Here is a 14425-nt window from a genome sequence, read left to right as displayed (position 1 = left end):
GTGGGGCCCACCGGAGCTCTTGGGAGCTTCCAAGCATTAATTTTTTTTTTACAAAACCCCCCTTACTTTTAAACCCAAAACCCAAGTTGAAAATAGTTGTTAAATGGAAGAGGGTTTTTTTGATATTAACACAAAACTAAAATAGAAGAGTGTTTTTTTTTGATATTGTGAAGCCCCTAACTAGGAGTTTGTTGAAGATCAACATTAGTTAGGAGGGTGACTTGATATTAAAAATGATGGGTCATGTCTTGAGAGCTCTTGGGAGCTTGCTGATTAGGACTCCCAACTGAAAAAGTTGCTTTACGTGGTGAAGATCCGAACTCCAAACCCAGTATCATCAAATCCCCCAACTTTGACCCGCTCCAAACCCTACCCGAATCCAAACCAAAATCCCACGCTCAACCCCAGTAGGGTTTTAGCCCGAACAGAGACATTTCTCTCTATCGATATCTCTCGGTCTCGATCGATGGCGCGCTCGTCAGCCTCCCGCCTCCTCTCCGCTCTCCACTCTCGGAACCCTAACCCTAACTTCGCCCCTTTCGCCATCCTCCTAATCAACGGCCCCTCCTCTGCAGCAGCCGGCAGCCGATCATACTCCGCCGTCGCGCGTGCAAAGGAGGAGAAGGAGGCATGGTGGAAGGAGACGATGGAGAAGATGAGAAACATCGGGATCTCGGCTCACATCGACTCGGGGAAGACGACGCTCACCGAGAGGATACTCTTCTACACTGGCAGAATCCATGAGATCCACGAGGTGAGGGGGAGAGATGGAGTCGGGGCGAAGATGGATTCGATGGATTTGGAGAGGGAGAAGGGGATCACGATTCAGTCCGCTGCTACTTACTGCACTTGGAATGGGTATCAGGTTGTAATTCTGTGCTCAAACATGTTTTTAGTATGAAATGGATTGAATCGAGTTGAATCTCGAGTTCTTCGAGTTTGAATTTGACCAAAAGTTAAATCATTTAATATTTTTTTTCTTGGAAAATTTGATGACTTCACTGATGCGTACTTAGTTTCGAAAAACTGTGGTTACTTTGTGGGGTGCGTGTGCATTGTGCGCGTGTGTGCAGGCATGGGCGTGTGTGTGCATAATTGTGTCTATAGAACTCCGAAAGATATTATTTCCATATAACAATGAATCAAGTGTACTCGTTTAAACCCTAAGTTACTCTGGGACCGCTAACTGGTTGATACGATTCTTGGAGATAGAAAATTTAATACAGATTTTGATAAGATACAAGATTAGAAATTAATGTGTAATAGGACATATGTTTTCTCTCTATCAATCATTTCAGACATAAAATTGTTTATGATCTGTGATTGTTACATATCGTTATCTTTCCATTGTAAGTAAAAAGAAATTGGCTTGGTTTTTTGTCCCCATCTAATTTTTCACCCTAGTTAAGATAGATTCATTGTTCACGTGTGGAAAGCCTACTTATACTGGTAATTCTTTTGCTTTAGAGGCCTAGGAGGCTAGGATCTATTTCAGAGGTACACAAATCTTCTTAAGAAGACAACCTTGTGAAAGTCTGGCATACATTATTTTGTTCCTTTATCTTGTCTTCTTTTCTAGGAGTTACTCAAGAATTGTCAGGAAAATTCTACCCTTCCTTCAAGTTTCTTGTATTTGGCATTCAGTTGTGTTGCCATGATCTAGTTTGCCATTATGAAAAGCATGTGTTGCTCGTGATCTCAATTTTGCCGTTATGAAAATCATTGATCTTGAATAAGTCATCTGTCCATCTTCCTCTTGAGTATTGGACAACATAAATAACTTCCATTATCTCTTCTGAAGGGTAGAGAATTGGTAGCCTTCCTTGTCAATCTCTCATCTCAAGCAAAGCAGCCATTCACCAGTAGTCCCAGCTCCTTTGTTTAAATATATGCAGCATATTCATATTCCAAAAATCCTATCTATTTGAAATTGATTTTCTGAACCATTCTTTCCCATAGTGCAAACAAATTGACCATACTTCTTTGTTTCATGACAAACTGGACTTCAGAAATTTATTATTTGATAAAATTTTGTTTACCAGTTGAATGTCAATAATTTAAATGCAGGCTCATAATCTGACGATGTCTTACTTTTCCTCTCTTGGTAAGGAATCAGGTATGTCTGACAAGATTTTTCTTTGTTTTGGTTTCCATGTAGGTCAATATCATTGATACTCCGGGTCATGTCGATTTCACTATTGAAGTTGAAAGGGCTCTTCGTGTTCTTGATGGTGCTGTCCTGGTCCTCTGTAGTGTTGGTGGCGTGCAAAGCCAATCCATAACAGTTGATCGCCAAATGAGAAGATATGAGGTTCCAAGACTTGCATTCATTAACAAGTTAGACCGAATGGGAGCAGATCCATGGAAAGTGCTTAGTCAGGTAAATACCCACCCTCACCATATGGTGGTCTGGCTATTATATCATATAGTGTGGTGTGTGTGTGTGGTATATCATAATATATATATATATATAATATATATATATATATATATATATATATAGAGAGAAGAGAGAGAGAGAGAGAGAGAGAGAGAGAGAGAGAGAGGGGGGGGGGAGTGCACCACCCATCCAACCAGAAAAAAAGAAACCAAAGAGAAGAAAAATGATTTGAGCTCCATTGCATGTTATGTACGGTGGTTTGGTCTATAATGATTCAATTCTCTAGTATTTAAGGATGTCTCATCTTCAAATTTTTCATTTTCAGTTGCATATTCTTTGAAAGGCTAACTGTTTTTGTAATATTGTACCTACAAGAAGCTGAAAACTATTGTTTCAGTTACCAGTAAAATTTGTAATATCTTAGCTACAAAAAGCTGAAAACTACTGTTTCAGTCACCATAAAATTCCTCTCTTAATTTCAAAACAGGAAAATTTAACTAGTTTTCCTATCTTTTATTGGAAAGTTTTAACAGTTTCTTTTCATGTACATCGAATCAAATCGGGATGGTTGAAATGGAGGAGTGCCTCGGGAGTCTTATGTGATAAAATACCAATGAAACTAAAGGAAAAATTCTATAGGACGATTATAATACCAACTATGCTTTATGCGTCCGAGTGTTGGGCAATTAAAAAATAACATGTGCAAAAAAAATAAATGTAGCAGAAATGAGAATGTTGTGATGGTCTTGTGGGTATACATTAAAAGATAGGATAATAAATAAGCATCCGTTATAAATTAGAGGTTACTTCTATTGAGGACAAAATGAGAGAGAATAGATAAAGATGGTTTGGTCATATGCAGTGGATACCTCTTAGTGCACTGGTTAGGAAAAATGATAATATTATAGTTAACAGCGCTAGGAAATCAAGAAATAGACTCAAAAGGACTTCGTTAGAAGCAGTTAGGAAGGATATGATTTTGATTAACTTAACGGAGGAGATGACCCATAACAGAATGGAATGAAGAATATGATTCATGTAGCTGACCCTAAATATTTGGGATAAAGGCTCAGCTAAGTTGTTTGGAAGTTTCTTTTTATGATATTTATTTTGTGATGATCTATCATCTGTCTAATGAATGAAAAAAGAAAGTAGTGACGTTAATATAAACTGAGTTTTTTTTATGGGAAATCACATCTTCTACACCTCTCTAGTTCTCCTTTTGAGCTTGTTCTTCTGTTGTGTCTGTTGTCTTCTTCGTTATAGAGGGATAACATTATAGTTCGTTTTCTTGAAGCATCCCCTAATTCAAACAACTATACTCTTTCTTTCTGGTGTTGTTACGCCTAGTTCTTCATCAAAGTTATGTTCTCCTTTTATTTTTCTTATTTATCACAAGAAAAGGATAAATAGCCAACACCATCCATTTTTAGTTCTTTAATGAGACCATTGATGGGCGTAGTTCTTCATCAAAGTTATGTTCTCCTTTTAATTTTCTTATTTATCACAAGAAAAGGATAAATAGCCAACGCCATCCATTTTTAGTTCTTTAACGAGACCATTGATGGGGAAACACCAACTTGATCTATATGACCGACTAACAAATAGTTTCTACAGGACTGAAATGTATGTCAACTCTTCTTCTACAACAATATGAACAAGGACCCACCATTTCCTTATTTTGTCCATCAACAATTAACACTACCTCCAGTCACTTACCCCCACTAACAGTATCCTCAATATCCTTTGCATTATTAAATAGTAAGTACTTTCCTGTTTATTTTAGCTTTCTTAATTGATTTATAGACGAATAGGTTACTGGAAAAAAAAATCTTTGACTAAATTATGATTATAATTTTATATACTTTTAAAAATAAAAGGCTATTATAAAATCTCATTTCAAGGAAACCTATAAAATGTCAAACTGGCGTAGAAAATGTCAAAAATATGATTTCTGTTCTTTGTTTTTTTTTGTTTAGTTTTCTATTTTACATGGTGTTTTGAGCTTAGATGCGTCAAATGAGTTTTGTTTTAAATACAGTTAAAGAAAGCTTTGCTAAATACGATGTAGAGGTATTATTTCGGATCTGGAGTTCTGCAAGAAGCTTCTTTATTTATTTAAGGAGTTTATTGCATTCTTCTGTGGATCTAGTAATGGGTCCACACGGTCTCCAGAATGAAGCTTATGAATTGTTGAAAGTAGATTTGGACTTAGCACCATGTAATTTCTACCTGCTTGTCATTGCTTACTTCAAAGAAGGTGCTTTGAGTTTCTGAGGATTGGAATTCTGATGCAGAAATTTCTTTTCTAGGCAAGATCTAAGCTTCGACATCATTGTGCGGCCGTACAAGTTCCAATCGGGTTGGAAGAGGAGTTTCAGGGTCTCATAGATCTTGTAGAATTGAAGGCTTATTTCTTTCATGGTTCCAATGGGTATTTATACCTGTATTCTTTACTCTTTATTTGTATAAATAACTACACTTATTGTCTCTCAGGTTTTCTGATCCCCATTATTTTGATTGTTTCAGCGAGAAAGTTGTGACGACTGATATTCCACCTGATCTTGAGAAACAGGTTGACGAGAAGAGACGCGAACTAATTGAAGTTGTCTCTGAAGTAGATGATAAACTTGCTGAAGCTTTTCTCAATGATGAGCCAGTGTCATCTAATGATCTTAAGGTGATTGGAGATAATCTGTATGATTCACCTTTTTGGTTTTTTCCCCTTCCATTCACCATCTTCTGTTATTAATAGTAAAACACTGATGATCTAGGGTGCCTAATGCTCTTAAACAATATGCTCTTGAATTTCAGTTATTTTTAGAATAACTTTTGCAGAATATCATTAATGTTCTTAAGAATATTGTTGCTCTAATGACTTAATCTTATTCATGACATTATTTATTAGCCTTAGGCAATATTTAACAACTCCTGGTTGGTTCCTCGTTTCATTTCCATCAATAAACATTGAGAGTCTATCACTGGAATTGTCATTTGCATACTTGTTGTAATCATCTGCTTAAACACAAAATTGATGATAAGATGCTATATTCAAAAGGGATGACATCAGAGTGTTAACTAATGACCTCTGTTAACTTGAAAGTTGAAAGAGTGCACAGCTATGAAGCACAGATTCGCCAAAAGAGCCCATGAATCCGTGTCCGACTCGAATCGGGCACGGATTCGTGCACGACACGTGTCAGACACGGTCAATCCGTGTTCGACATGGGTCAACGGTCAAAGTTGGCCGATCACGGTCAACATAGAGTTGGACACGGCACGGATTCGTCGTCCTTTAGCGGGCCCTCCCACAAATCCAGCATCCCAGTCCACTGGGAAAAGATGAAACGGGTTTGGGTTTAGTGCTGAAAACCCAAACTCGTCTCACCTTAGACCCGTTTCTCAGTAGTATAAAGCCATAGAGAGAGAAAAACCGAGGGCAAAATCGCCGCTGCTTACCTCTCTCGATCTCGTCCTCGTCGTTGCTGGGTCAGAGAATCGGAATTGCCTTGTCCTTATCAAGGTGAGTTTTCTTCTCTCTCTGTGTCTCTTGATCTCTTCGTCTCTCTTTCTCAGTCTTTTCGTCTTCTCTCTCTCTTTCTCTCTCTAAGTTGATCTGGCGGGTCGAGTCGTCGCCCTCGACGAGGAGCACCTGCAGCGATTTGCGCGGGAGGAAGCTCTCCAGCCTCATTGCGTGCCGATCACGTGACAGAGGCCTCCACCGCCGGCGATCTCTCTGCTTCTGCTTCGTTCTCCGTCATCGATGAAAGAGAAAGTAGAGAGAATGAATAGAGGGAAAAGGCCTAGATATTTTCCCGTTGGGAAAATATCTGATTGCCTCGAGTGCCACGTCAGCAACAAGCCTACGTGGGCTTCCCGCAGACCGCTAGCTCGCTCTTTTTCCTCCAGCCCGCCAGCGGCCCAGATATTTTCTCGAGGGTTTTTTCGTATTGGTCCCTTGAAGCTTTGATGTTTTGAAATTGGCCCCTCAATGAAATTGTTATTTCAATCCCTAAGTTAACATCAAACTGAACACTTTATTTAAGCGAAAAATGTTAAGCCATGGATTTGAGTTCTGAGACTTTGTTTACGTCAGTTTCTTTAAACTCGGTTTTTCAAATGCTTTGGCATTTAAGGGATTAAATATTAAACATGTAGGGGGACTAATATGTGTACAAAGTTAATTTTTTTCCTTTTTCTATATATAATAATAATTTTAAAAAAATTTCCTTGCCGTATCCCCGTATCCTATTTTTTTGGATTTTACCATATCCCGTATCTGTGTCCGTATCGTATCTGTGTCCCGTATCCGTATCCATGCATCATAGGTGCACAATAGTAAATCTGAATTTTAGTTTTCTTATTATTACTGGAATTTCTTCAGGAATTATATATTTAGTTCTTTTTACTCTAATTCTTATTAGAATTATATTGATTGAAAAATGAAAGCATAAACTGCATGTAGTATACTTGATGCTTATTTACTTATAGGTATTTTTATCTTGACATTGTTGATAGCTACATCCTACACTACATTCAATTTTGAGATGCTGTCAGCATCTGATAATCTAAATTTCCAAATTGGAGTATTTCATTGAATTGTCATCTTGATTAGACATGGTGACATGTTTATGGGTCTTACCTTATGATCCACCTGATATTCCGACCATTCAGATTTAGTCCCTGAAATATATTACTGTATTGTCCTAGTGTAATTTTCCAGTCCATTCAAATAACTGACTCATGTTTAGCTAGCGTATAGTATATTTATTATATGATGCAACTTTAACACTACAAACAACTTACTTTAGTCTTGCTCATCAACTATCTATGTGCTATAAAATGGGACCATCCATGTTTACTTTGGTCACCATGCATTAAAAAAATAAAAAATAAAGGCCATAAGATAGTTACGAGCGTACATTTGCAAATAGGCTATAGCTTATTACTTGGCTAGTATCTCTTGACCTTGTTTCTTTGCTCATCTATTTTGATCCTCTTTTCTTTTTGGCGTTCTCTATGTTCTTTAACTTTCATTTGTGTAACATTTCTTTCTGTTCATGTATATTTTGCTTTAGGGGTTGGATGAAAACGTAGTTGCATATGTAAATAGAGCAACTAAATTTGCAAATACATTGTTTGGTTTATAACTTTGTAATTAGATAGGTAAATAGACTTTCGTTTTGTAAAAAGACTCGTAACAAATGCTATGGGCAATTGATGGGAGGAAAAGCGTTGGCTTCGTAAAAGAGAATTAAAAAAGAAAAATAATTTCACCTCAACAAAAAAATCTTTTTAGATCCAAATAGTAAAACCGTCTATACCCAAGTTCAATGTTCTAAAACACGGTTTCATTATGCGTACGGTCCGATCTCGGGTATCGATTAAGCGGATTATGCCAAAATATAATAATTCATGAAAAATATAAAACATACTAAGCAAAAGAGTAACGATAATACTCTAAGCTAGTCTGATTAAAGTCGTTATACACTCAAAATCGGTGGCGAAATCGGTAGCTAGAGACAACGATCATCAAAGAGGCTGTTGGCGTCGACTCTCAGCGACGGTCTGAAGCGGTGATTGACGATGGAGGGAGGAGTGGGAGGGGAAGTGGAGGTTGGGGCTGGGGGGAGGTTATAGGGTTTTGTCAGAACCATTGTTTTACTTGGGATCGAGACAACAAAGAGGATATTAATCTTGAAACGAGTCGAGTTTTAAAATCACAAATAGGTTGGGTTTTAACTTAAAAATAAGTGTTGTGTAGGGGATACTACTCGCCTGCATAATGTAAACATGCGGACTGGTACTAATTAACTGTCTGATTATGCGTTTGATCGCATAATCCAACGGGTAATGCATACGAGCATGGTTTGATCTCGAGTACGAGAACTCGGTCGATTAATCGGTCGGGTAGCCCATGTTTTAGAACACTGCCCAAGTTTTCTTATATGAGAAAAATTTGTAGCTTTTGCCTAGCTGTTTTTCAATCAAACATTGAACTTGCATTTGGAAATACGTTTCCTATACTATAGTTGTAGATATCCAAACATCGTATCTGGAGTTGCTTTCCCACTGCAAATGCTGCATGCAACATTTGTTGTTATATCATCTGTTGCAATTTATTTTTGCAACAAACCAAACAACCCGTTAGTGTTCTGGTGATATTTAGTATTGATAAATAATATTACTTAGTTACTAGTAGTTAGGATGAATTTATGGGGATGCTCAACCATACATGATAAGGTAATCTTTGTAATACAAAAAAGCAAATAAGAAGACATGAATTAAACTAAAGGTCTCAAATATAGTGAAAAGATATTTAGTATTGAGAAATAATATTACTTAGTTACTAGTAGTTAGGATGAATTTATGGGGATGCTCAACCATACATGATAAGGTAATCTTTGTAATACAAAAAAATAGTAGTTAGGATGAATTTATGGGGATGCTCAACCATACATGATAAGGTAATCTTTGTAATACAAAAAAGCAAATAAGAAGACATGAATTAAACTAAAGGTCTCAAATATAGTGAAAAGATATTTAGTATTGAGAAATAATATTACTTAGTTACTAGTAGTTAGGATGAATTTATGGGGATGCTCAACCATACATGATAAGGTAATCTTTGTAATACAAAAAAACAAATAAGAAGACATGAATTAAACTAAAGGTCTCAAATATAGTGAAAAGCCAAAAATAGTCTACACAGTTTTGATATCTAGACTTATATTGCTAGCCCTAAATTCTAAACTGTCAACCCCTTAACCCAAACTATTATCTTAAACACTAATCGAAACCTTAAACCCTAACCCTCAAAACCAACCCAACCTTATTCAAGGCTTCTTTATAGTTGCGATATGTATTGAGTCGTATCCCTATTTCATACCATGCACCAATCTTCATGCATCTTAAGATAACTATCCCTTGAATGCATGTATCCTTATATCTATCTATACACATGTTATCTAATATTTTAGGGGCCATTTGGTTCGTTTCCCACTTTATTAGGAAACTTCATTCCATGTGAAAAACGTATTTTTTTTGGGTTTTTCAAAGTTGTCCATGAAATTGGTTGTTGGTGTTTGGTTCACACATAAAACATGGTGAAAAACCAATTTACACACTTTTTTTTTGTTTGGTTGGTATCTAACAAATAGGAAAACTATTGGTTGATTAGACTTTTCCTACTTTTCTTGTGTTTGGTTGATATTCCCACTTTTCTTGTGTTTGGTTGATATTGAAGTTTGTAGAGAAAAATGTATATGGTCATCATGGTACGCTTACCTTTCACTAAAAATAAATTTATTTGTAAGTGTTGTGGGTGGTAATCTTACCAAAAGGAAAGTGGTAAAATAACATATGTAACCTATAAATAACCTGATTCATCATAAATACCTGTATGACATGAAAAATCATACGAAACCCATAAATAATATGATTGCTTATAATTCGTATGAATTACGCACCTTAGTTAGCAGAAAATTCATATGAAACTTGTAAAAAATCTTATTCATCATAATAATCCGCATGACATGAAAAATCTTGAATCCAAACTTGTAAATTAGACGATTTGGCATAACTCGTATGAACTATGCATCTGAATTAGCAGAAAATTCATACGAGACCTGTAAATGCAAGCAAGAACAAGCTCATGTACTACTTTGTTACTTTCTCTATATTTTTGCTTCTTTTATTTTGGTTTGTATCCATGGAGGATATGATTAAGGGCTCAGGACGTGGTAGACAATGTCATCATTGTTAGCCATCTAATGCAATATGTTAAGCATTACAAGTTGCTAATCTCAGTTATTTTAACACTCATCATAGCCCAAACATAAATAAAGCAACAAATGAAACCCATGAATACAATATTAAATGAGAACCGAATACCTTCATAACCCACAATGGAAGCCATCTTATACAATATAAAATACATTGTAGGTTGCTCACATACAAACTTTTCGGTTGTCATGTAAATAGGGACAATATAGGGTTCCTGCAAGCACAAATTCAAGAAAGGCATGGTGAAATTATTATGTGAATATGTAATCATGCATAAAGTTATAATGAACTTAAAGAAATTTGAAACAACAAAACTATCACTTGTTTTTTATTGAAAAAAGAAATCAACTCAGTGAAATTTGAAGTTAACGAGAATTTATAACTTACTAACCTCTAAAGAATCAAAACCATATAATAATTTCACATGGGAAATCATTGGTTTTAAGTTTAAGCAACATACTGTCCCAAATTGCAAAGCGAAGCACGTGTATATGAAGGACAACAACAATTACATTACATATTTCCTCGGATTACATGTTTTTACTTTTTTGTAAAATGCCCAGTAAAGTATTAGCAGTAGCTACTCTTCCACATGTGACAGCTTTCCTCCAAATAATATCACAAGTAAACACGACTTCCAAATTAAACTAAGAGCTCAAAACCATTCATTAATGATACAACTTATAACTCAAGTGAAAATTACTCTACATGAATGTAACCACATGAACAACTCCCTCTTTGAAGAAAACCCAAAATTCTGCACAAAGGAGGACAAAGGCAACTGCTCAAGCAAAATTTCACAATGGAGTCCACAGTCTATCTATAATTTGCCTGACAAGGTTTCGACTTGCCACACAAAACTGAAAATAGGTAGAGATCCAATTGCCTCATGAATCAAATTAAACAAATAAACATCTAAAAAAAAGCAAAAACAAAAACAAAGTTCTTACCTTGTATTAAAAACACCCGATCAAGGATCAAAACGACAAGAACTCAGAAAATTTAACCGATCAACATCTCAGCAGAGAGAGTGAAGGCTCTCACCTTTTGCTTTTACTTGTTCTCCTTTGTTTTATTTNTTCCCCCAATTTTTTTATATCTGACAAAAGTATATAATTGATGGGGTTTATATCCATTTTCACTCGATTTAGAAGGAAATCGGGGGAAGAAATCTCGCTGATGTGGAGGTGTTCTCCACTCCTTCAAGCCCTAGCTCCCATCGCGGATCAAACCCGAACAAAGAAACAAGAGAAGAAAAAAAATCCAATGTGGCCACTATGTCAGGAGGAGAAAAACCATTTCTTGGTGTTTTAAGCCAACCAAACACAACCCCTTAAGGGAAAAACTTTCTCAAGTAATGTTCAAAAAGTTTATTATGTGTGTGGTTCGGGAGCAATTAGTGATTTATTGGATTATATGCAGATTAAATGTGTTATGCGAAATTTTGCATTTTTGATTTTTGATATATATTTATTATTTATCATATGTAAAATATATAAAATTCATGAAAAATAGAAAGCATAATTACAAGCTTTGACTAACCTATTTTTCTAGAGATCTTCGAAGGGAATATCAGAGAGCTTCAAGATGATTGTTGGAGAGCCTGTAGGAGAGTGTCGGAGATCATACGATCTTCCAGTGAGTTTTCGCGGCCGGCCAAGGTTTAGCAAGCATTGAACAAATGCTGGAGATATTCGTTGCAGCCACTGGGTTCAAATAAGAGAAAGAATAGAGGGAGTAGCACAGCTTCAGGAAAACTTTAGTTTTTTTTACTTTAGTAGTTGGGTCGGATTTGTAGTATGGGTTTAACCTTGAAAGGATTTAAAAGAAAAGCATCCACATTAAAAAAAATGTGGGCGCTTACTGGAAATGTGCCCGATTATGCGATGACCGCATAATGGAGCGCTTTTTCCCTAATCGGAGTGGTTCCAACCCGCTTAGGCATTAAGTGTCCGCTTAATTCACATTTTTTAACACTGTCCTCAAGTGCAAATAACAAAAAAATGGGTTTTATTCTTAGCATCATGATATTGGATCAAGTGGCCGCTTAATTCGCATTTTAGGACATTGTTCTTGAGTGCAAATAACCGACTAAATGGGTTTGATTCTTAGCACCATCGTATCAGATCTTTATTTTCTTTTTACCCATACTATTTAATTCAGTTATTTGGTTTGGAATGCTCTGTTTGGCAATTTGTGTTTATATTTGCCTCATAGCTGACTTTTGTCCCTGTAGCAAGTCTGCAACTATTCCAAATTTCCTATTATCCTAGACTTTTTCTTGATCTAGGAGAGTTTGCACTGCGTTTCTTCTTGCTGAGCAAACTCATGTGTGTATGATCAAGAGAGTGGGTTTTTCTAGTTGGCCTTCTAGGATTTTGCTTAGGTAGGATTTTGACACCAGCTTAAGAGTGTTGATGACAGGTTGATAACCGTGTAAAGTTTTGTTGATCTTTATCCAAGCCTAAATTACACTAATATGTCATATGTTTATGCATAGAGGTACAGACTCTGGACATGGCAAGTTGTGCTGCGTGGGGTTTTGTTGTCTAAATTGATGCTAACTAAATGACTTCTGATGGAATTTTACTCCTTGCTGCTTTTAATTTTTGTTGGTCATTTCCTTACTGTTTATCTGATCTGTTTTCTTTACGAGTTTATAGGCCATCTATTTCATACCAACTCACGGTTGTCACTTGTTTTTCTCACCAGATGGCAATCCGCAGGGTCACTGTTTCACGGAAATTCGTGCCAGTTTTCATGGGAAGTGCATTCAAAAACAAGGTGCTTGGAAATTGTTCTTATGTTCCACTTCCTTTAGTATATACTTTTGTCATTTTGTTATTTAACCTTTAAATGGTCTTTCTTTTTAATCTGATTCATTCCTAGATTCCTTACTGAGTTAACATTATGCCTTGTCATATCCTAGTTGCCTGATTCACTCCATTTTGGGCAAAAAGTTACAGTAGAAAGAATTCGAGAACATGCTGTAGCTTTGTGAATCTAAAGAGTTTAGTTGGTTATGAAGATTCTCATTTAAACATTGCATACAATGTGTAGCAATCTTCCTGCTTGTCTTTGTTACATGCTAGTATTTCCACGATAATTGGTGACAACAAGGTCACAGGTAAGTTGCAAAAATCCAAATTTCCTCTCTCCTTATTTAATGCTTTGCAAACTGTTGGGTTACTCATGCAGAATCCTAAGTAAAATGAGAGTTTTTCCCCTCGCTTTTTCCTATTTCCTCTGCTTAGTTTATGCACAGCTCATCCCGTCAGCTATTATTTTCTGTTAAGTTTCTCTGGCTCTGCTAATTTGTTTCACTTTATCAAAGAACCCGAAGCCTCTTCCCTCCCCTGTGTCCAGGTAGTCTTATCTGTTGAACACCTGTAATTGCTGCTGTCAATGGTCCTAGCAGAGGTCATCTAGCAATTTAGTCTATAAATTATGATTTACAATTGTGGAGTACATAACATCATATCCCAATCCTTATTATTGGGTGGTTTAAGTGATTTTAAGCTTGTATAGAAAACCACTTTGTCAAAAGCTTAAGCTAATTTAGTAGTGCTCAACTCCCTTCATGTGGGCATTTAGGCATATTTATGAAGGCAAAATAAATGGGTTAAACAAGTATATCTAAAATTGATAGTAATGAAATTTGAGCCAAGGACCTTTCGAAAGCTAGGGGTTCTGATGTTACCTCAAAAATCATTTTGTGCAAAAGCTTTAGATTTTGGATTGTTGGCTAAACATGCAAATCAAACTAAGTTAAAACCACTTAGTAGTGCTTAACTCCCCTGCGTTCCATCATGTGGGCATTCAGGCATGTTTGAGAAGGCAAAATAAATGGGTTAAACAAGTATGTCTTAAATTGATATTAATGAGATTTGAGCCAAGAACCTTTTGAAAGCTGGGGGTTCTGATGTTACCTAAAGTATCACTTTCAAAAGCTTTAGCTTTTGGATTGTTGGCTAGGCATGCACAATCAAACTAAGTTAAAACCGCTTAGTAAATATTCTGCACATGCAGCTTTCATCATAAACATAAATATGGATAGATTTATGAAAGGAATAGGATAATTTTAAAATCTCTGTGAAGCAACAATATACTTAAGATTAGAAATTTTCTTGTAAAGTGCCAACACGATAAAGTAAGGGTTTTCTCAAATCACACCCTAAATTAGGTTCTACTTTTATGTCAGTTCCTCTATCCTTCTACTTGTAAATTTCATCCCTGAATCTTCATATTTGCATATTTCAA

General features: G+C 36.1%; 1 protein-coding gene across 2 annotated transcripts in view; it reads left to right on the top strand.

Annotated features, from left to right (window-relative positions):
- The window catches only part of LOC109844434 (elongation factor G, mitochondrial-like), a 22142-nt gene continuing 8098 nt past the window's right edge, over positions 382–14425 (top strand). The window contains exons 1-5 of one of the 2 annotated variants that reach the window (XM_020413455.1): positions 382–865; positions 2159–2380; positions 4693–4814; positions 4910–5060; positions 12878–12949. In XM_020413455.1, coding sequence (XP_020269044.1) covers positions 467–865; positions 2159–2380; positions 4693–4814; positions 4910–5060; positions 12878–12949 — 966 coding nt within the window. In that variant the 5' untranslated portion in view covers positions 382–466. The remainder of the gene's footprint in view (positions 866–2158; positions 2381–4692; positions 4815–4909; positions 5061–12877; positions 12950–14425) is intronic. The other variant, XM_020413454.1, reaches the window with a different exon arrangement.

This window comes from Asparagus officinalis, chromosome 6, assembly GCF_001876935.1.
Source record: "Asparagus officinalis chromosome 6, Aspof.V1, whole genome shotgun sequence".
Classification (NCBI taxonomy): domain Eukaryota; kingdom Viridiplantae; phylum Streptophyta; class Magnoliopsida; order Asparagales; family Asparagaceae; genus Asparagus; species Asparagus officinalis.
The sequence above is the reverse complement of the archived record's forward strand: the minus strand, read 5'-3'. Positions and strand labels throughout refer to the sequence as shown.